Here is a 23,690-nt window from a genome sequence, read left to right as displayed (position 1 = left end):
GTCACAAAACAGTTGGACATGACTTAGCAACTAAAATGACAACACATCTAAGCTTTAATTTCAACTCTGCTGTTTCTTAAGAGAACATAGTTGACCCTTGGGCAACTCTGGGGATTGGTTCTGGGACCCACCATGGATACTAAAACCTCAGATGTTCTCCTTTCCAGATGCCTTTATGGAGGCAGATAGTCTGCTTGCCATAATGAGGTTCTGCATCTGCAGACTCAACCATCTGAGGATCCTGTAATAATGTGTGTTAGGTGCTCAGTCATGTTTGACTCTTTGTAACACCATGGATTGTAGCTCACCAGGCTCCTCTGTCCAGGGAATTCTCCAGGCCAGAATACTGGAATGAGTAGCCATTCCCTTTTCCAGGGGATCTTCCTGACTCAGGGATCAAACACAGGTCTCCCACATTGCAGGTAGATTCTTTACCATCTGAGCCACCAGGGAAGCCCTGTAATAATTGGTATTTACTTTAAAAAAAAAAAGTCCTCCTAAGTGGATTTGTTGTTCAGTCACTAAGTCATGTCCTAAGTGGATTGGCATAGACCAAATCCTTGTTGTTCAAGGGTCAACTGCATTGTATAAATAAAAATGAATTAAAGTAAACCAAAGGGTGCTTTGAGGGAAAAAGACATTCTGATTTAATATGTCACCCAAAGAGCCTGACTTAAAGGATGAAGGGTATTCAGTCTCCCTAGTCAGTATATGTGCCAGAGACTGGACACCAGGTGGAACAAGTTGAGAATTTATTGTCAGTGTGCATTTCACCCATTGTCTTTGCATCTATTGACAGGAACACATTTGTTTCTTTGCCATGTGTCTTGTCTGCTCCTTACCACAAACGTAAGGATAAGAACTGTAGCCCCAAAGAACTATTTTATTTCAGAGCCTCCAAAAAGTATGTCCTACAGAGTATGTCCATTAGAAATAAAGAATATTAGGATTTCCCCGGTGGTTCAGTGCTTAAGACCCTATGCTTCCACTGCAGGGGGCATGGGATTCATCCCTGGTTGGGGAAGTTCTGCAGGCTGCAAGGTGCAGCCAACAAAAAAAAAAAAAGAGAAAAAGAAATCAACTTTAAGGAGTTCTCTGGCAATCCAGTAGGTTCAATCCCTGGTCATGGAACTAAGATACTGCCAGCAGCATGCCAAAAAAAAAAAAAAAAAAAAGGTAGAATAAAACTGTTTTAATAACATTTTCAAGGATTAAATTCTATACTATTTCATTTCTAGTATTATTTTAAAAATTGTGTATAAACAACTTTGACAGGTGTGCATAAACATACCAGTCTAACACAAAGATAATCAAATATTCAAATAGATATTCAAATAAGATAGCATGGCCAACTTCCTAGTTTGTCTGGCCACCAAACACGAGGAGAAGCAGTAAATGTCAATTCCACGTGGAAGCTTTACTAGACGAGGTGCAATTTGCCATGAGTCTTCCCAGTTAGAGTGGCCTTGAAAGCACATGTCAATCAGGAATCTCCATCAGGCCAGGTCTTTGGGTCACTTGTATAAGCAGAGGCTCCTCTCCAGCTCATATTAACCAGACAGTGTGAACAAGCAATAAACCTTGGCTGGTTTACGCCAAGAGATCCGGAGTTATTTGATACTAGAGTAATCTCTGGGCATTCTTCGGCTTAAGAGATGTGAAGAGAAATAATGACTGTCAAAAAAATATTCTACCCTATGAATCCAATGGGTTTCTTTAGTTCACAAATTTTCAGTGCCTTTTCTAGGAGAATACATATTGTGAGTCACAAAGAAGACGTGCTGGTTAATTTTATGTGTCAACCTCACTGGATCATGAGATGTCTGGGTACTTGACTAAACCTGATTTCTGGATGTGTTTCCAGAAGACTCGGGAAGACAGTTTGGCCCCTGCTAACAGCTCTCTTTATTCTAAAAGTCTCGGGACTCCTGTGGCGGTCCAGAAGTTAAGACTTCATGTTCCCAGTGCAGGGAGCTCAGGTTCAATCCCTGGTCAGGGAACTAGACCCCATAGACTGCAGCTAAAAGCTTGCATGCCTCAACTAAGACCCCACATGCCACAGCTAAGACTCAGTACGGCCAAATAAACAATTCAATAATAATAATAATAATAAATAAAGTCTCTAGAAACTGTCAGACCACCAAGCTTATGTTTGGTGTCAGACCACCAAGCTTAATGTTTCTATTGATGTAGAATCTAGAATAGAAACAGGTGATAAATAGCGTCTTCTTATTTTTACACACACAATTGGCATTGAAAATATCCTTGATCATCAGTATTTTGAAACATAAGCAGTTATACGTAAATGAGTACATTTATAAACTACTCTAACCATGTATACCCAAGACAAATGAGGAAACCATTAAGACTGCTTTCAGTCAACATAAAACCTGAGCCGTGGTCTCCCACTGTTAATCTTCATAATACTTCAGTGAACTCAATAATTTCGTTTAGAAATCTTTGCATGTTTTATTATTATTTTTCCTGATCATAAATGAATACCTGTTCATGGTTTTTAATAATAAGTAATAAATGCACTAGGAAAAGAAGAAAAAAAACAGTTTTAATTATATTTCCCAATAGCCTCTCATTGCCCTTCTCCTCTTGTGCTCTTCCACAGGCTGTAGACACAATTTTGAATTTTTTTTCACTTAACATTAAAACAAAAGCATTTCCCCATTTTAATCTTGATTCTCAGTGGGCTTCATTTTTAAGGGTCTATCATACCCAATTGTGTGATTTATAGCATCATTTATGGGATATACATCCTCATTCAGGATGTTTGAAAATGTTATTTTTTAGTGTTATGCCCCTTGTTTTTTTAAGGATTTTAGGATTTGTAGCAACTTTAGAATTAATTTCTGAAACACATATTCCACTGGGAATTGTAGAAAGAGAGAAGCCAGAAAAATACCAGAAAATCATTGCTGGAAAATAAAATGTTCTGGGTGGTTACGAGAGAGGAACCAGGACACAGGCTCAGAGTGAGTAGGGACATGGGTGTGTGTAATGCATGCTTGAGAGGTAGGCTTTGCCATGATGTACCGTGGAAGCCATGTGGACGCAGGGCTGGACTGTGACGGAAATGTGGGCAAATCATGGGGAATGACAATAGACTAGAAATGGAGCCATAACATGGGCAGGTTGGATGCAGAGTTAGCTCTGACCTCCACCTGGAGTGAGATGATGTGAGTAACGTGGACTGTGTAGGGTTCTCAAAGAAACCTATTCCTGTTGCAGTGGTGTGCGTCCTTTTCTCTCATTTTGACCTGTCCTGAAATCAGGGCTGATTGATATAGAGAATTTTGCAATATCACACACAGACTGTGTCCATATGTCAAACATTAGAGCCTAAGAATAAAATTGATGTAATGCGAATAAGTTAATAATGCCCTGCAGGGCAGTTACATGAATTTTGGTCACTACAATAATGTGTCTGAAGTGAGAGCTCCTTAGTTCAGTGATGATCAATGGGAGACCCAATGCCTGAATTTCAGCAACGACATGAGAATTACCAAATATGATGCTTCGTTGCAAAGATTTATTCTGATTCAGCATGTTTCCATTCACATGGGTGTGTTGCCACACACATTCTGGTCATGCTGCTGCTGCTGCTGCTAAGTCACTTCAGTCGTGTCCAACTCTGTGCAACCCCATAGATGGCAGCCCACCAGGCTCCCCTGTCCCTGGGATTCTCCAGGCAAGAACACTGGAGTGGGTTGTATTTCCTTCTCCAATGCATGAAAGTGAAAAGGGAAAGTGAAGTTGCTCAGTCATGTCCGACTCCTAGCAACCCCATGGACTGCAGCCTACCAGGCTCCTCCATCCATGGGATTTTCCAGGCAAGAGTACTGGAGTGGGGTGCCAGTACTGATTCTGGTCATAGTATTCTTTATTTAAAGAATGGTAAAGAGGGTCCTACGTGATGAGCTGACATACGTTTTCCCCTGTTTGGGGGCAGTAAGGCGACTTACTTAGCCTTTCAGGGATGTGTCCTTATACTCCCAACTATTATCACATCAGACCTTCCTGTAGTCTAACAGTTTAAACTCACATGATCATAGCAATGGCCATACAACCAGCCTTAATATCATATCAAATATATAACTCTCTAGCATACTCCATAATGTTTTCTTTCTCTCTTTTTGGTTTCATTTACATGCAGTAAAATTCATTCTTAGAGATGTACAGTTCAATGACTTTTTTAACAATCTTGTTTCTTTGTATTCATTTATGTATTTTTGGTTGTGCTGGGTCTTCATTGCTATATATGGGCTTTCTCTAGTTGTCTCCAGCAAGGACTACTCTTCGTTGTAAGGGCTTCTCAGTGTGGTGGCTTCTCTTCTTGCAGCACACAGGCTGTAGAGTGCAGACTTGGTAGTTGTGGCGCACAGGCTTAGCTTCCCTGAGGCATGTGGGATCTCCCCAGACCAGGGATTAACCCATGTCCTCTGCATTGGCAGATGGATTCTTAACCACTGGACCACCAGCAAAGTTCCCAGTTCAACAACTTTTGATATATACATACAGTTATGGACCACCATCACAGTCAAGACACAGGAAGTTCCATTAGCTCCCCGAATTCCTTCAATCTTCCCCTTTGCAGACCACCCCTCCTTCTCGCTTCTAATGCCTGGCAACCTTTTCTATGTGTGCATGCTCAGCCACTCAGTTGTGTCTGACTCTTCAACCCTATGGACTGTAGCCTTCCAGGCTTCTCTGTTCATGGGATTCTCCAGGCAAGAATACTGGAGTGGGTTGCCATATCCTCCTCCAGGGAATCCTCCTGACGCAGGGATCAAACCCATGTCTCCCACATCTCCTGCACTGTAGGTGGATGAGCCACTGGGGAAGCCCAACTATTTTTGCAAAGACTTGTTTTTGTAAGGTATGCTTTACTTTTACTAAAACAATTAAAAGGGTAAGTGATCACTTCCACCAGTATTTGTGGACCTAGAAGAGTTTCTCAACTTGCAGATCTTTGGGTTCAAATCTCAAGAGATCCAGGAGCTGGCCTTTCTGCAGGGCTGGCGTTAAACCCTGTTCCTTTTCAACTAGTCTGAGAGTTGCCTGGCTGAGGTCCCTAACAGAGCAACACCAGTGTTTAAAGTATTCAATGCCTATCTGTGCATCACAATTTGCTTATCTACCTCAAATCCTCATATAACTTAACCCAGAATCAAAACTACTTTTAATCTATTTTAGTGTTTCATTATACAGATACACCTTGATTGATACACTAATATGTTTTCTGAAGATGTATTTAAACTGAATTTTGAAAATGAAATATTTTTAAAGGGAGCACTTTCAATAAGATCTAGAATTAGTCTTTTATCTCTCTTCCTCAAAAATCCATGCTTGTGTCTCTAGATGGTGTCCTTCAGGGCACTGCTGAGCTCAGCTTGTCAGGAATGTTGGCAACTCTTTCCATCAACACAACTCACAGATACAATTCTCTACACACAACAGGTAAAGTTTGAATGCTCACATCTCAACCAGCTGGCTTCAGTGTGCCAGTGTGTTTTTCTTGCTTTCAGAACAATTTCAAGACAATTTCCTACATTTCTCCCAGAATGCTACAGCTGCTGCACGGATTCTTCCTGCCAAGAGCCTGGAAGCCTCTTCCATCACACACACTTCCAGCTTCTTGAAAGAATTTTGCAGATTAAGCAACAGGCGCCTAATGCTCATTCTACTCAACTAGCCATAGAGCAGATCTGTTTCCCATTTCTGGTTGGAGTTTCAAGGACTTCCTCTTTTCTAATTGCTTCCTCCAGGGCTGTGTGTTGTAGGGACCACTGCCTCCTCCCAGCTCATATCAGGACTCGATAGCTATTGCATTTTGTCACATGAAAGTCTGAGTCAACTGGGAGAAGCTGAGGGATGCTGGTTGCATCTGTCAGGCCAGCCCATCAGTTTGAGAGCCATCATGAATTGTTTCTAGAGTAAGTAAGCCTTCCAGCTTAATTACCCCTGATGACTCAGTAAGAGAAGTACTTGGCAGAGTAAGCTTTCTGCCCTAAAGAGTGTGTGTGCGCGCACGTGCGTGCATGTGTGCATATATGTATGTGTGTATGTATGTTCATGTATGTGTATGTATATATAAGTGTACAAGTAGTAAAACACTAACTCTGGCAATTATTAATTCTCAAAGGTGCAGATTATCACTGAGCTTTCACCTTTTTTTTTCCACTTACAATTGAATTCACCAGAGTCCAGATTTCTGCTGTCTGAGTTCTATCACATTTCTGTTATTTCCTCTGTCATTTACTGGAGGTAGCTGTGCCCTCCATTTGCCTCTGCTTTGATATTGAACAAAAACTGATTTCTTTCTGAGGAAGTTAGAAAAGCAAGGCTTATGTGACCAATATGTTTCCCAACCCTCACATGAGAAAAAGGGCACACCCAATACTATCAAAATACAACCCTGTACCCATCACAGCACCAGATGCTTTAAGCTGCTTCTTATTGTGGCTCCCTCAGCACAAAATAAAACAGACTCCTGCCTGCCCCCTCCAACAAAGGCTTCCGGTCTCCAAGCTACAACACAATTCTGACAAAAATCTTAGCTTCCTAGAGCTTTGAAATATCCTAACAAAATTGCCTTCCATTTTAAGCTTTAAATATATATATATAAGATGCTAAATTAAGGTCAGGCAAATTCTGGTAGTCTTTCTCAGATGACTCCCAAATCTCAATGGTACCTCCCACTTCCTCTTGTTTCTTCTTTAAGTGGGTCTCTAATTGGGAGCGTTCCCAGCTGTATTACTAATGCTGTGATGATGATCAGTTATTAGCTCATGCTATTATCTTTCTCCTCAAAATGTTTCATTTGAGTATTTAAAACAATCAAATATTTGTGTTCTATGCCTTTGTTACCATTGTTGCAATTTGCCTTCTTATCACTGCAAAGATGGAGTATCTGTCTCATTCACCCCTCTTCTAGCTGGGGAGCTGGGATTCAGGGCTTTTTCTGTAATCCACACATGGGTTTGGAAAATGTAGGAAGTAGAAAAACAATGAACCTTGGAATAGATTTAGAAAGGAAAGGCATGAATTTGGCAGATGCGATGTTTTACATTTAAGACGTGGGGCACAGTTTAGGACCAAAAAGGAAAGAAATCAATTTGGGGGTGGGGAAATTTTATTCTAGTGAAGTAAGGGGGAAAGACAGGAGGGAGAAGAGAGAAGGGGATTTTTGGAGCCACTTGATTTTGCACAGAGCAGGAAAATTATCTACTCTTTGCACTTTGCACCTCCCCCACCACCATATGCTTCCCGAAAGTTTCCTTTTTCCATACTTGAAAGGACCACAGATTTTAATAGTATTCATGCATTTGAAGTGTTAGGCGATTCCCAGCTTCCTCTGTTTTTGCATTTATGATGAGAAGTAGTTTTTTTTTTTAATCCCAGTTACAGGATAAAGTACAAATAAAATCAATGACTATTTAATGAAAAAAATTTCAAACTCAAAGGCAGACTTTACAAAAAAACAGGCAGTTGACCTTAAATAAACTAAAGTTCAAGATCACAACCATATTCAGGGACTAAATTATAGGCCAGTCTCCTCCAGTGTCTAGGCTGAGAGAGTTTAGTAGGTTACCACAGCGAATATTAATTTGTAGACACCCCAGGGGCCTGAACAAGTTGAAACTACATCATTAAAAGGTCAAATTTACTCAGAATGTCTTGAATTCAGATGTAATAGTAAAAGCAGACAGGGTGGAAGACAGAGACAGTCAGGATTCTCTGTACAAAGGAATATTTGCAACGTGATATTTATTGATGCCTGACACCACACGCTGTTACGTGCATGTCAATTTGTGGGTGTCCAGCACTTGGAGCTGCTACTTTGTCAAGCAGAGGAATTTTCTTCCTCTGGGGGGGAGGGGGTTGGTGCACGTTGGACGCGCACGCTGCTGCTCATGGCCAGAGAGTAAGACAGGAGACAGTGGATGGGGACTCTGAGGGGACATATATTGCACAAGCCATCATTCCCACTCTGACAATGGCTACCTCTGTGAACTCTGGCTTCCATAACCCTGTACCCAAACCGTTTCACCTTTCAGATCTTCTCTGGAGGATCACTTTAACTGGAACGTGTGAAGGTAACTTCAGGTGGGAAACTGGGGGAAGGGTGAGGAAGATGAGCAGTGCCTCAGCTCCACAGGATCTGACCTTGAACTTGCAGTCTGTTAGGACCAGTCCTGCATCTACTGTTTACCACTGTGTGACCTTGGATGTATCTTTTAACACCTTTGATGTCTGCCTCCTTACTCATGAAACAGGATTTACATGGTTGTTTCACTGTATGGATTAGAAATAGTGTGGATAAGTGACAGGCACATAGTAGGTGATGAATAAATGCACTGCATCTAATGCTGACTGCAACACCCAGAGTCAGAATGCCTATTTCTGCCTTCTATCTTTGGTTCCAAGATCATATTCTGCCCACAAAACTGACACTCGGACTAGAAACAGCTCTGTGGGCTCCTGCTGTCCCCCCCTTTCACAGTTTTGCAGCAAATGGCATTCACTGGCAGTTCCACCGTCTTAGGGTTCACGGATAAAGTCACTGGTAGAAATGATGTATAGTGTACTGGCTCCCACTCAGTAGCAAACCCCTGAGCCACAATCCTCTGATTCCTCTTCCCCTACCCATTCTCAGGCCATTCCCAGGAGCAGCCAAGGTTCCTGGGCCCACAGTACCCTCTGATGGCTAACACAAGGAACTTCCTTTGCTCCATCATTCTTAATCTTCGCTCTTGGAAACTCCCATAGGCTTTCACAGGTCACTGCTTTGTGCATTCCATCACAGACCATTCATTTCTTACTAATGTTGTGTGGCCTCCTCTGCCTTGCTATTTTTTTTTTATTTCTTGCTCAAATATTTCAGAAACACTTATCTACCTCCCTGTTTCTTTCCCTCACTTTGTTCCACTAACAAATTCTCAAATTGCAGCGATTATGGTTGCGAATATAAGATAGTAAGATGCATACATCTCTCAAGAAAAAAAAAAAAAAAAACTCCATCCATTTAGAAGTAAAATAAGACATCATGTAGAACCAACAACATTAATCTCAAAAACCCTTTGAGATGTTCCGATGTCTTCCGGAGAACCTGCCCAGAAGGTGCCATCTACCCTGTCTTCAAGGAATGCTGATCTTTTCTCAACACTCTTACTATTTTCCTATTGATTTAATTGCCAGAAACATACTAGATTGTCCCCTCTTCTTTCATTGCAAATACAATTCAGCTAGAGTAAGGGTTAAGTGCATTCCTGTGGGTTATTCTGGAAATCAAAGCACAATCTTTCAACATTAGTTTTCTGTGGGAAACTGAATTCGAAGATCCAAACAGTTACTTTAAAATGAACTTTTGGAAAATGTTACCTGCTGTCATGTAACATCACAACTTTGGGGATGGGAGTGGTCAGTTTTTAAAAATTCATACTCATGTCTGTATACTCTGGTTTTCATCTGTTCATCTGTGACATCTGGGATTAATATTTAGGTCTTCAGGTGTGACTTACCTGAACAGACATTGATTCTTCCTTTATCAAAGGAAAAATGTACTAACCAGATCCTGATTTGATGTGTTGACATGTTATGGGAATATTCTAGAAAGTTATTAAATTCATGCCCATGACTATAGATTGATTCTTGGTAAAAACACATCACATGTCTCCAAATGCTAACACTAAATTTAAATTCAAATAATGCCCAAAATTTATGTTTTTATTTATCAAGGCTTACACTTAAAATACTTTAAAAATAAAATATTTGACATGTATTAGTAAAATACCATTAATTTTATGCTTAATTTTTCTGATTCATGAAATTTATTTTAAAATTAAGCTAGAAGTCAGTATTTAGAAGCATCTAAAGTCCTGATTCAATCACTAACTGAAAGATTTCTTTCACAAATGAATATCAAGTGGTTTAATTTTTCCAGTTTCTAATAGTTAAACTTTAAAGTAAAAGCTTATGAAAAGTGGTATGAAATAACTGAATTATTTAATTAAATGGTAAAAGAGCTACTGTGACCATATATAGACACATATGAAAAACATAATTTAAAAGTGCATTTATAAAATATCTCCTAATTTGGTCATATTTCAAGGTAATGCTTGCATAGGACTTTTCTCTGTGACATAATTTCCACATTCTTAGAATGGAAATTATTTTCTCCTTTAAAATAAAAAATGCAAATCAGTTAAAGTAACAGGTAAATATCCATCCAATTTCATCAAAATTCTGTGAAAACTGACATTCTACGTAAATTCTAGATATATACTAATATAACAATAATGAAGAATGATGTCATATAATAGTTCCACGGTGCAAAAGGTATTTTAATTGATTGTTCATCAAAGAACATTGAGTTGACATGTTCACATTTTTCTGAAAAGAGATATTTGCTTTCCAATAACATATACCTTTTGAATTCATAAAGTTTTGGAGGTACAAATTAAAACATTCAGCGTTAATGTTTTTGAAAGCATTAAGTTTAGATTATTTTCTCAAGACCCAAGGAGAAAACACCAGAGGAAACATAACCAGCCTGAATTGTTTAAAATGTATTTTCCCTTTAATTAAATAAGAAACATCTGTCTAGGGATTTTGGAAATGAATGTAATCCATCCACACTCTGCCTGTACTAGTTTGCATCCAGTGTCCAATATTTTGAAAGAAAATGCTTTCTTTCTGTAAAGAATTAAATAGCAACATGGAGTGATGTCTGGGTCTGCAGCAGCTGACTCTTGCCTCCCGAGTTTGGGCACTGGAAATTCTAAGGCTATGTCTTTTTCCAGATTTGTTCTTGGGAAATAACCAAATTCTCTCCAGAATCAAGATCAGGGAGTAACATTTGTGTTCTCCAAACCATCCACTCACCCAGAACACCCTTATCTCAGAATAGTAAGGAAACTGCAGTGACCAGGGTGCATTCAAATACCCAAGCTCAAAATACTGTTCCCTCTCTGGGGTGCACTTAACATCTTCCTCCCCTTCACTTGGGCTTTAAAAAGCTGATTTCTCTCCGAACCTGCACCGCCCTCAACACCGACCCATCAGACAGGCCAAATTCTACAAAGTGGGGACTTGACTCCCGGAGGGCTCTGGCACTCCAGAACCAACAGTTGAGAATGACAAATATCACTTACTGGTGTTGTCAAATGGTATCTGCCTGCACTGCGCAGACCCCTCGGCGGGCCAAGGACAGTAGTAGACTGCTCCCCCTTCCACGATGTCTGGCTGGCTGGTGTTGGCTTTGGGCGCCCCCACCAAGACACTCGCCCTGAGAAGAGATTGGACAAAATCACTCTTGGAATCGGAAACGTACTCATGATGGAGACAGACTGTCAAACTAGATTTCCTCTTGGAAATCTACGGGCGTCTGAAACCTGGTTTGGAAGAGGGTGCAAATATTCCTAATTCTTCTCTAGGTGGAGCTATGTATACAGTGAGTTGAGAGATTGCTGGGGGCCGGGGGGGTGGGGGTGGGGGTGCAGTGAGAATTAGCAAAGGACAGAGCCCAGCTGCTTATAGCAGACAGCACTTGAGCCCAGACGCTTAATTGTTACAGGCTATGTATAAACAGACCGTGTTGTGGTCCTTGTTTTAACTGGCCTGAGTCTGTTCGGTCCTGTGTTTCCCCTTTGCACGATGCTCCAGTCTTTGTCCCTGGAGCTCCCCAGGACTTTCGGATCCGAGGCAAGTGACATGTCCCTGGTTCAAAGTTCACAAGGACATTCAGCGTGGAAGGGGAGGGTAGAGGCTGGTGGCGGGGAACCGGACGGGACCCCAAGTGGGCAGCGGGATGGACGCTCGGGATCGCCTGCCAGCAGGCTGCGGGGACAGGCCTGGGTCCCCCGGCAGAGGGGCAGGGACCCCACCTGGGGCGACTTACGTGCGAGCGGCAGGTATGTGGAAGTCCACCGCGTAGCCGAAGTAGCTGCCTTCGGGTCCGCTGTACACCGTGAGCTTGTCCACGTCCAAGTTGAACGCCTGCGAGGCGGGGGACCACAGCATCCCCAGAGCGGCCGAGAAGCAGCAGAGGGGCGCGAGCGGCGGTGCCCGGCTGACCCGGGGACCGCGGCGGGGCCGGGCAGACATCGCCCTCCGGCCGGGTGGTGCTCACCGGGCAGTGCGAGCCGAGGACCCCGGCTGGGAAACGGCGGGCGTGGCGGCGGGCGGTCCGGGGAGCCCCGGTCCCGGGTCAGTGCGCGCGACGCGTCCGCGGTGACAGCCCCGGGCGCTCCTCCGCGTGTCCCCTGCGGTCTGCTTGGCCGCCGGATCCCGCGGCTGGGGGCTGGCGGAGGGGATGCGAGCCCTCCTCTGGCGGCGGGAGGGGGCCCCGGTGCGCTCGGGGCGCCTCCTAGTGGCCGGCCCGCACACTGCGGGCCGGAGCCGGTAACTCACCGACAGTCCTCGCCCCCGCGGGCGGCCGGGGCCAGGCGCCTGTTTCAGTGGGTTGGCTTTCTACTGCAATTGCATCTTAAGAACTATCTGAGCCTCCCGCTTGCCAATTCAAGCCATTGGCTTTGGAAGCAATCCCCCCCGCCCCAAAAGCCGCTCCGCCCGCCTCTGCTCAGCGTCGGGCGAGGCTTTGCTCTGGTTTCTCCCAAATGGATGATGTGAAAGCGTACCCCACCGCGAGGGAAGAGGCCAGACAAAGCCGAGATCTTGGCATTACCTCTGCAGCCTAAAGATCCGAATAAAAGTTTAAATCCAATAATCCTCTCTTCCCCCACCTCCACTTCCCTGCAGAGGTAACTAATAAAGCAATCCTGGAGATTTTATTTAGGTCTTTCTCAGAGACACATGGAGCGGGTTACATGCCTTGGTCCTAAATTTCTGTGACCTTGTTTAATTGTGGTGAGGACTAACAAAATTGGGAATGTTGGAATTTACAGTTTACCCACAGCAGGCGTAGGGGGTATAGGTTGGAATCTGTCTGCAGGAGTTCAAACGTCAGTTCCAATCCATGGGTGTTATTGATCTCTTTCTGTGTCTTCTGCTTGGGAGAGGGAGTAAAAGATCAGTGGGGGAAAAGGCAAAGGAGAAGTGTGGTACCAGAAGCCTTTTCATAACGTGCAGTCTTCCAGGGAAACAGAATTAACAGGGAAAGAGAGCAATTAAGGGTTAAACAGGATGCCGCTGGGTTTAAATGAAAATGAAGACTAGAGAGGAGAGAGGGGACTAGGGTCCACAGCATTTTAATGAGATTCGTTGGTAATTTAAGCAGAAATTTGAATAGGAGGCATGGCTTTGGACATTGTGGACAGAGTGTTGAGGCAAAGTATTAAAAACACAGAGGCCAAGATGATAGGGTTGTGCAAGGGATTTGAATAAAAATGTGGGTTGGGGAGGAGTGGAAGGAAAGGATGGACCTCCTAAGAAAGGATCTTAATAACAAGAACAGTTACTGAGGCAAAGGTAGTGGGTTCTACAGGGATTCTGGAAGTTTAGTGGAGGATGTGTGTGTTGGGGCAAGAGGTCAATTGTCAGAAGGAAGAGAAAGCCAAGTGGCTGTTGCCCAAACGCACAGAGTGATGAGGGCTCTGCCATGATAAACAGATGGAAGGGAAATGAAACCCGAAATGTTAATTAACAGGAAAAGGGCCAGCAGACTGATGGCAGAATGAAGTGAAGGATAAACCCAAGGTGAGTCTACAGGTATCAATTTAGAAGAGGAGAATCACAGACAGTAGCAATGGGGCAAGGAGAACAGAATGGGAGGAACATAGTGAGTTAGGTTCTGGACCTGTTGAATCTGTTACTAGTGTGGGATCCCCAAGAAGCTGGAATCATAAACTGTGATTCAGAGCAGTGATCTAGTCTAATGGAGTAGATGTGGGAGTCCACCCACAGAAAATCTGTGCTCCCATTGAAAAGCTAGACTTTGTCTTACATCAGAACACACTTGGTAGACTGATTTAAATTTTATGTTTTACTCTTTGCCTGTCTCATCCCTGTAAAAATGCTAAAAATGAATAAGCTATCAGAAGATTACCTAGCAAATCATCACATCTGGGTTATTTCCTAACTGAATAGTCCTTTCCCAGACAAGGGCTTAAGAGCAGAGAGGGTAGAAAACTTTTTTCTCCCTCCAAAAGTTCATTTGTGTTGGATACAAAGTCTGCTACTCTGGGTCAGGTTACTATTGGTAATAGAAGTGATATTCCCTGGAGTAAATTTCAATGAGTAATTCACATGCAATATACACATGGGCAGAAAAAGAGCTGTGGGAGACAGTGAGGCTGGGAAATAGCCCCGACTCCATCATTTCCTGTGACTGCATGCTGAAATTTGCAAATTCATCATATTGCAGGCAAGATTTAGGTTGAGGCAAAGGTAGTGGAACACCTGAATAGGTAGAAAGTAACAGCATATTCTTAGACATGCACTTGGTCCACTTACCAACCTACTGGACAGAAGTTCAGTTAAGTTCAATCGCTCAGTTGTGTCCGACTCTGTGACCCTATGGACTACAGCATAACAGGCTTCCCTGTCTATCACCAGCTTCCGCAGCTTACTCAGGCTCATGTCCATTGAGTCAGTGATGCCATCCAACCATCTCATCCTCTGTCGTCCCCTTCTCCTCCTGCCTTCAATCTTTCCCAGTATCAGGGTCTTTTCCAATGGGTCACTTTTTCACATCAGGTGGCTAAAGTATTGGAGCTTCAGCATCAGTCCTTCCAATGAATATTCAGGACTGATTTCCTTTAGGATTGACAGGTTGGATCTCCTTGCAGCCCAAGGGACTCTCAAGAATCTTCTCCAATATCACCGTTAAAAAGTATCAATTCTTTGGACAGAAGTAGCTCAATATTATAAAATGATTTGTATAAATCAGCATATGGCCAGGGTATCCCCCTTTTGTTACTCTCTTGATTTTTGGTATTTCCAGCATGTTCCTGATCTTTTAATTCAAGATATGGGTAGGTCAGGGAAGAAAATTCTACTTATTGCCACATCAGTTCAGTCACTCAGTCATGTCTGACTCTTTGCGACCCCATGGACTGCAGCACGCCAGGCTTCCCTGTCCATCATAACTCCCAGAGCTTACTCAAACTCATATCCATCTCGTTGGTGATGCCATCCAACCATCTCATCCTCTGTCGCTCCCATCTCCTCCCACCTTCAATCTTTCCCAGCATCAGGGTCTTTTCCAATGAGTCAGTTCTTTGCATCAGGTGGCCAAAGTATTGGAGTTTTAGCTTCAGCATCAGTCTTTCCAATGAATATTCAGGACTGATTTCCTTTAGGATTGACTGGTTGGATTTCCTTGCAGTCCAAGGGACTCTCAAGAGTCTTCTCCAATACCACAGTTTAAAAGCATCAATTCGGCGCTCAGCTTTCTTTATAGTCCAACTCTCACATCCGTACATGACTACTGGAAAAACCATAGCTTTGACTAGACAGACCTTTGTTGGCAGAGTACTATCTCTGCTTTTAATATGCTGTCTAGGTTAGTCAAGGAGAAGGCAATGGCACCCCACTCCAGTACTTTTGCCTGGAAAATCCCATGGACGGAGGAGCCTGGTAGGCTGCAGACCATGGAGTCGCTAGAGTCGGACGCGACTGAGCAACTTCACTTTCACTTTTCACTTTCATGCATTGGAGAAGGAAATGGCAACCCACTCCAGTGTTCTTGCTTGGAGAATCCCAGGGACGGGGGAGCCTGGTGGGCTGCTGTCTATGGGGTTGCACAGAGTTGGACACGACTAAAGCGACACAACAGCAGCAGCAGCTGCTAGGTTAGTCATAGCTTTTCTTCCAAGGAGCAAGCATCTTTTAATTTCATGGCTGCAGTCACCATCTGCAGTGATTTTGGAGCCCCCGCAAAAGAAAGTCTGTTACTGTTTCTATTGTTTCCCCATCTATTTGCCATGAAGTGATGGGACCATATGCCATGATCTTAGTTTTCTAAATGTTGAGTTTTAAGCCAACTTTTTCACTCTCCTCTTTCACCTTTCATCAAGAGGTTCTTTAATTCTTCTCTTTCTGCCATAAGGGTGGTGTCATCTGCATATCTGAGGTTATTGATATTTCTCCTGGCAATCTTGATTCCAGCTTGTGATTCATCAAGCCTGGCATTTCGTGTGATGTACTCTGCATATAAGTTAAATAAGCAGGGTGACAATGCACAGCTTCATTATATTGCCAATACAGCCAATTATATCATATTGCCATATATTTGGATTCATATACTTGTTCCTTTCTTCTAAAACACACTTGTTATTGATTTATACAACAAGCCTACATTTTATACAGTGTCACTTTCCACTGTACAGATGAGGGCCTTAAGGTTCAGAGAGCTACAAGCATATACAAATTTACAGAGCAAGTAAGTGGTGTTATTTTTTTTAATAATTTTTATTTATTTATTTTTGGCTGCACTGGGGCTTCATTGCTGGGCCAGCTTTTCTCTCATTGCAGCAAGCGGGGGATACTCTCTAGTTGTGGTTCATGGGCCTCTCATTGCAGAGCATGGGCCCTAGGGCAAGTGGCTGCTGCTGCTGCTAAGTCGCTTCAGTCGTGTCCAACTCTGTACGACCCCATAGACAGCAGCCCACCAGGCTCCCCCGTCCCTGGGATTCTCCAGGCAAGAACACTGGAGTGAGTTGCTATTGCCTTCCACGATGCATGAAAGTGAAAAGTGAAAGTGAAGTCGCTCTGTCATGTCTGACTCTTGGCAACCCCATGGACTGCAGCCTACCAGGCTCCTCCATCCATGGGATTTTCCAGGCAAGAGTACTGGAGTGGGGTGCCATTGCCTTCTCCGAGGGCAGGTGGATCTCAGTAGCTATCTACTCCCAGGCTCCAGAGCACAGTCTCAATAGTTGTGGTGCAGGGGATTAGTTGCTGTGCAGCGTGCGGGACTTTCTTGGACCAGGAATTGAACCCACATCTCCTGCATCAGCAGGTGGATTCTTTACCACTGAGCCAGCAGGGAAGCCCCACTGGTGTGATTTGAACTTGGACTCTCAGATGCTAAAACCAGTTTCTCAGCCTATTCGGTCTATAGGCATATTTTTGAAATTTATGGCAAAAATGAGAAGTCACTTTTCTGAAGTATTAAGCTCTTCTGGTCTGGCCCTTTGGGTATGCTTGCAAGTCATGACAGCAGCTGTGTACTTTTATAAGAGGTCACAGCAAAGGGTTTGGTTGTTGTTCACTCACTCAGTCCTATCTGACTCTTTATGACCCCATGGACTGCAGCACACATGATTCCTTGTCCTTCAGTATCTCCCAGAGTTTGCTCAAACTCACGTCCATTGAATCGGTGATGCCATCCATCCATCTCATTCTCTGTCGTCCCCTTCTCCTTCTGCCTTCAGTCTTTCCCAGCATCAGGGTCTTTTCCAATGAGTTGGCTCTTTGAATCAGGTTGGCCAAAGTATTGGAGCATCAGTCCTTCCAAGGAATATTCAGGGTTGATCTCCTTTAGGATGGACTGGTTTTATCTCCTTGCTGTCCAAGGGACTCTCAAGAGTCTTCTCCAGCACCACAGTTCAAAAGCATCAATCCTTTGGCGCTCAGCCTTCTTTATGGTCCAACTCTCACATTCGTATATGACTACTGGAAAAACCATAGCTTTGACAATATGGACCTTTGTTGGCAAAGTGATGTCTCTGCCTTTTAATATGCTGTCTAGGTTTGTCATAGCTTTTCTTCAAAGAAGCAAGTGTCTTTTAATTTCATGGCTGCAGTCACCATGTATTGTGATTTTGGAACCCAAGAAAATAGTCTGTCACTGTTTCCATTTGGTATTCAAAGAGAGAAGGAAAAGCAAACCAACTTGAAGCTCTTTGACGTACCCTTGGAGACCAAAAACCTGGGAGAAGAGTAAAATCTCACAAGAAGCTAGGGGGAAAAAACTGTAATAATTACAGGGACAGAATAGGTCTGAATCGGGGTCTTGTACATTTCACTATTCTGACACATGGGAACCACGCCAATCAGTAAAACCTGGGATACTGTCAGAGAAACACATGGACAATGACAGGTCTTACGCTGAATGAGAAGTTTGACATTATAAAGGTCTTCTAGCACTGATTTATTTGTCAGAAAAGCAAGTCTGGTAATTGTTTATCATGCCTGTGAGTGCGTGTGTATGTTTAATGCTGAGAAAGGTATGCATAGTTGTTTCCCTAAACAGAAAAGAAAAGAACCCAAAGGTCAAAGATGGAACAGATTTGGCCCAAACGTTCCAAAAATAAATAAGTAAAGAGTACCACAGGAAAAAAAAATATTTCTCTGGTTTGTAGCCATGTACAAAATATTTAAAAATAGAGATGCTGTAACATTTAACCATTAGTGCATAATTCTTAACAGAAGATCAAATATATTTGTTACTTAATAACCAATTACTGTCCCCCACTACGTTTAAATCTACTTCCTTATATGATAAAATGTGATCCTTACTGATTGGCGTGGTTCCCATGTGATCCTGGGACCTCCTTGGTGCTCCAGTGGTTTAAGTCGTGATGCTTCCACTTCAGGGGGCATGGGCTCAGTTTCTGGTTGGGGAACCTTATGCTGTGTGGTGTGACTAAAAAAATAGCACCCCCCCAAAAAAAAAACTGATCTTGCCTCCAAATCAAGGACCAAGAGAGTCCATACCTGATTATTTCATTAATACACCACAACTTCAATATGTTATTTAAACCATTGACAAAATAAGCCCAGGTAAAAATAATATGCTCATGAAGATTCCATCAGCTTTAAAAATTAAGCACCCAATGCAAGATAGTTTTTCAGTCTCTTTTTATATTTGTGGTAATTGAGGTGATCTCAAAGGTTTTTTTTTTTAATTTGTTTTTGTTTTTTGCCCACTGGACTCAGTGTTTCTGCAATATTAGAAACTACCTATTAGTATAAACTGGTCAATTAAACCTAGATTGGGCAAACAACTCTTAAGTCTGTCAAGCGTCTCTGCTAGCATAAGCTTATGTCTGCAGATCTCCTATTTCTGGTTCCTGGAGGGTGAATCTCATTATAGTAAAATCTTTTTTTTTTCTTTTTGATAATTTTGTTTGTAATTCTCTTTTATGATTTCCCTTCATGATTTTATTAGCCACTTTTAAGTTAAAAGTGCTGCAGCCCATGGCCCCTGTGCTGGCAGTTGTTCAAGCACAGTCAACAGTTGGTTTAGCTGAAGGAAAATTCCCACTAGTCAAAACCAGACTCCAACTCGATCTCTTTTTAGAATGAGCCTTTTAAATACAACTCTGCTTTAAACAAAAATAAAAATAAATAAAAACAGTTCTTCCTCTAAAAAAGGAAGGTAAATGAGGCCAATGATGCTCTTCCAGAGCCCTGACATCTGGGGATAAATCTTCCTGAGAGTCAAAGACCCCGGGGAGTTGAGTTTATATGAAGGATCTTGATTTACAGATTTTAATTAGGGCCAGTTCACTCCAGAATCTTGAAAACCTACACACATCTGATGGGTTGGCCATAGTGACTAAGGCAAACTTCCAGGGGAAGAATTCACAACATCTTAGTTGTAAATTTGGAATCTGCAATGGGGAATTCCAGTTTCCCAAGGGCTTATGTTTCAGTTCAGTGCCAAAGGAATATATTAGATTGGCTTTATTATTATTATTAAATTTCAGTGAGGTGTTGGGCTGCAGGGCCTCACTACTCTGGTCCCAGGGAAAGAGAGTCACTTAAGATGAAAAGTAAGCATTCTCCTCACTTGTGTCTTCAGTCATTCAGGTATCTGAAAGTAAATACCATAGACTGGATAGCTTATTAAAAACAGAAATTTATTCCTCTCACTTCTGAAGACCAGAAGTTCAAGATCAAGATGGCAGCACAGTTGAGTTCTCCCAAGAGGCCTCTCCAGGTTGCAGACTGCCAACTTCTTATTGTATTCCCATATGGCAGAAAGGGGTTGAGAGAGTTCTCTGGGGTTCCTTTGATAAGGCACTAATTCCATCATGGGGCTTTGCTCTCATGACCTCCCAAAGGTCCCACCTCCTAACACTATCACACTGGAGGTTAGGATTCCAACATGGGAATTTGGAGGTGGGGTGGAGTGCTGGACACAAATCTTCACCCCACTGCATCAGGACTTGAAAGGAGAGTCTTTCGTGAACACAGTGCTACAGGCAGCTCCATGGACCAAGGACAAGGGTAATAGTTGTGGGCTTCAGGGGCAGACAGCAGCTGTGGCCTCCTGCTACCCTTCATTCAGCCCTTGGAGGAGGGCAAAGGACTCCAGAGATCTCCTACAAACAGGTGGGGACGTCATGAAGGAGTCCTCCACCTATGGGAGGAGGTGAAGGCTGGAGCATCTGATTGGCCATCTGAACGTGATTTAAACCCTAGACTAGATTGCTATGTTTATTTCAAGGTTGGAAGGTGTCATGAGGGTGTCTAGGACTGCCCTCTAGTGTCTGTGATCCTATTAAAGTGTATGGGATTTTCTTGTGAGAAAATGATTTCGTCTCAAACAATTTAGATGAACTTTTCATTACAAAGTTCCCAAATTTGAGTCGGTCTCGCCCACATTTATCACCATCTTTATTTCCTTGTGGTACTTTGCAAATCAGGTGAAAGGGAAAAAGAAGAAAAGAGCCACAGAGGATGGAAGGAAAGGAAAGAAGGAGGAAAGGAGGAAGGGAAGGAACTATATTTCATATTTTTCCAGCTACCTGCAAAATCCAAATCAGATTTCAATATCACTCAAGCAAGGACTATATTCTACTCAATTTCATTGGCCCTACCTAACTTTGTTATTTGCTTATTCCTTATTTTTATCCCATCAACAGATGTGAACACCAACTGTGTCTTATTTACAGTGCCAGCCCTGGAGATATAATTGTGAATTTAAGAGATATAGTTCTTCCCTTCCTGGAGCTTGTGTTCTCGTGAGGAGATGCCAACCTGATGAGAATATAGTTAACTAGAACAGTGCCAGGAGCAGAACTAATAGGGTGTGGTTAGAGAAGAATGGGTGTAGGGAAGCTTTTAGGAGATCATTTTCCTTCAAATAAGAACACAGCCACATGATCCACCAAAGAATAATGGACTATTCATGATACAACTTTTTAAAACAGATGTGGTTGCTACACTGCGCACCCAGATCTGGAAAACAAGGGACCTTATGGCTTGGTGTCCTTTAGTGTCCCTGACTTAGAGAACGTCAATCTTAGCAGATTGTAACTAAGATATGGAATCAAGTTAAGACTTTTAGTGCCCATGTAAAACAAGCCTCCTGTGGTATCTGTGCCTTTTGTCATCTGTGTAACTTACGTAAGGAAGCCTCCTGCGTACCATGACAGTAAGTCATCTGTGCGCATGGCCTTGACCACTTACAGTCTCTCTGTGCAGCAGTGCCCTAGTCTGTTTCCAGGGCTAGCAGTCTTTGAGAGAACAATCTGAAGGTTGGAAGTGAATTTCTTGTCTTCTGCTTAGATGGCTTGAAACGTGACTAACTGACTAAAGTTGACCTTTCTGGCTTTTATTGTTTCGACTTATTAAAAAATGTGTCCTTTTCCCAAAGCCCTCTGGGCACATGCACAAAAAAATAGAAATATGACAAGTTAAATTAAAACCAGAAGATGAAAGCTAAAACACTCTCATAAAGTTAAAAAGAAAGATGCCAAGCAGCATTTCTGGAAGGAGAAAACTAAACCAAATGGATTAAGCTTAGCCATTTTTCTACTGGTTTGCAAGGAGGACTTGTTCAAAATACATGTTAGAGTGATTTCCTATGAAATCCTTGAAAAAGTTGTGCCACTACATATTTTCATACCAAATCCTGTAAATAATGGTAATCCCAGGGAGAGAAAGGCTCTAAAATTTAGTTCTTTTCATAGTGATATTAAGATTGCTATTTAGCCTTTAGTTACAGTGTGGCCTTATCCAGTTGCATCTCATTCTTGGGAGAAGAGAGATTAGCTTTAAACACAGTTAACATTTCTCTCTTGAACTCCAATCATTGCTGTCAGCTCAGTCACACTGTGATTCTGTTTAGAAACCAGTGCTGCTTATATATGTAGAAAGAGTAGGTAATAAGAATATGAATTCTGGAGCCAGATATCGGGTCCATAGCTCAGCTTTGCCATTTACCTGTATGTGGGCAAGTTACTTACCATCTTTGTGCCTGGGTTTCCCCAACTGTAAAATGAAGATACAAACAGCAAATCATATAGATTTGTGAGGACTAAATGGGTTAATGGACCATAAAGAAGGCTGAGTGCTGAAGAACTGATGCTTTTGATCTGTGGTGTTGGAGAAGACTCTTGAGAGTCCCTTGGACAGCAAGGAGATCCAACCAGTCCATCCTAAAGGAGATCAACCCTGAATATTCATTGGAAGCACTGATGCTGAAGCTGAAGCTCCAGTACTTTAGCCACCTGATGCAAAGAACTAACTCATTGGAAAGGACCCTGATGCTGGGAAAGATTGAGGGCAAGAGGAGAAGGAAGTGACAGACAGATGGTTGCATGGCATCTGATCTAATGGACGTGAGTTTGAGGAAACTCTGGGAGATAGTGAAGGACAGGAAAGCCTGGCATGCTGCACTTCATGGGGTTACAAAGAGTTGGACACAACTTAGTGACTGAAGAACAACAAGTTTGAAATACAGGAGAGAATCTTAATAAGTCAGCTGATTCTTGCATTGGATTTTGGACGTGGAGAAAAATATTGTGCAAAGCAATTATCTCTTGCTCAGAAGTCCAAATTGCAGACATAATAGGTAGCCTATTTATGCTAAGGGATTATTAATATTTATTGGTCATGAGCTTTATGTTTTGTTTTGCCTTTTATGTACATAATCTCTTTTAACATATTATTATTATTTAATGATTTTGGTCCCATGGTTTGTGGGATCTCAGTTCCCTGATAAGGGATTGAACCCAGGCCAAGGCAGTGAAAGCCTGGAATCCTAGGCACCAGGGATCTCCCTTACCATATTTTTAAATATACCCTTTTAAAAATAAGGAAACCTAGGGACTTCCCTGGTGGTCAGTGACTAAAACTCCATGTTCCCAATGCAGGGTGCCTGAGTTCAATCCCTGATCAGGGAATTAGATCCCACATGCTATAGCTAACAATCCCATATACCTCAACTAAGACCCAGCTCAGCCAAATAAATAAATACATATTTAAGAAAGTGAATAAATAAAAATAAGGAAACCTAAATTTGATGGGGTTAAGTAACTTGCAAGAATTTACTTGCAGGAGGTATGTGGTGAAAACAGGGTCAATCACAGGATGTCTGATTCCTCAGAACTTACTTTTTCTATCAATCTATTTCCCTTTTCTAGGTTTGGGACAAGACACTATATCAGATTATTTGAAAAGTCAATACAAGGAAGCACTGAAAGAAGTGAGAGGGCCCAAAGGCAACAATACCCAGTAGCAACAAGCAAACCCAGGTACCGGATGTGGGTTTCTAATACCATTCTCCAGTAGAAGGAACTAGGGTCTTTGGAGAAACAGCTAATCCTGGGAGCAGGTAATAGACAAGATTAACCTGGGGTATCTTGTAGCAAGAAAATAAGGAAGTACTCAAAAACCAAACTGATGGAGTTTATCAAGGGGAGGCAAGAATCAACTGAAAGAGCTCCCAAAGGCTACTTGAAAAGCAAAATAAGTAATATAGTATTGGATTATAACTTGAGGTGTAAAGTAAATCATTATGAGCCCTGAGGTATGGGGCC

General features: G+C 42.4%; 1 protein-coding gene and 1 long non-coding RNA gene across 14 annotated transcripts in view; one reads left to right on the top strand and one right to left on the bottom strand.

Annotated features, from left to right (window-relative positions):
- The window catches only part of ITGA8 (integrin subunit alpha 8), a 189,090-nt gene extending 176,786 nt beyond the window's left edge, over positions 1 to 12,304 (bottom strand). For all 4 annotated transcript variants that reach the window (XM_086334201.1, XM_086334202.1, XM_086334203.1 and 1 more), the window contains exons 1-2: positions 11,912 to 12,304; positions 11,166 to 11,299 (exon numbers count right to left, since the gene is read on the bottom strand). In XM_086334201.1, coding sequence (XP_086190327.1) covers positions 11,166 to 11,299; positions 11,912 to 12,117 — 340 coding nt within the window. In that variant the 5' untranslated portion in view covers positions 12,118 to 12,304. The remainder of the gene's footprint in view (positions 1 to 11,165; positions 11,300 to 11,911) is intronic.
- The window catches only part of LOC147360998 (uncharacterized), a 130,046-nt gene continuing 117,892 nt past the window's right edge, over positions 11,537 to 23,690 (top strand). For all 10 annotated transcript variants that reach the window (XR_015139601.1, XR_015139599.1, XR_015139597.1 and 7 more), the window contains exons 1-2: positions 11,537 to 11,715; positions 23,295 to 23,405. This is a non-coding gene — a long non-coding RNA (uncharacterized LOC147360998). The remainder of the gene's footprint in view (positions 11,716 to 23,294; positions 23,406 to 23,690) is intronic.

This window comes from Bos grunniens, chromosome 13 (genome assembly GCF_055505025.1).
Source record: "Bos grunniens cultivar Pamir isolate PY7600 chromosome 13, Bosgru_T2T1.0, whole genome shotgun sequence".
Classification (NCBI taxonomy): Eukaryota; Metazoa; Chordata; class Mammalia; order Artiodactyla; family Bovidae; genus Bos; species Bos grunniens.
The sequence above is the reverse complement of the archived record's forward strand: the minus strand, read 5'-3'. Positions and strand labels throughout refer to the sequence as shown.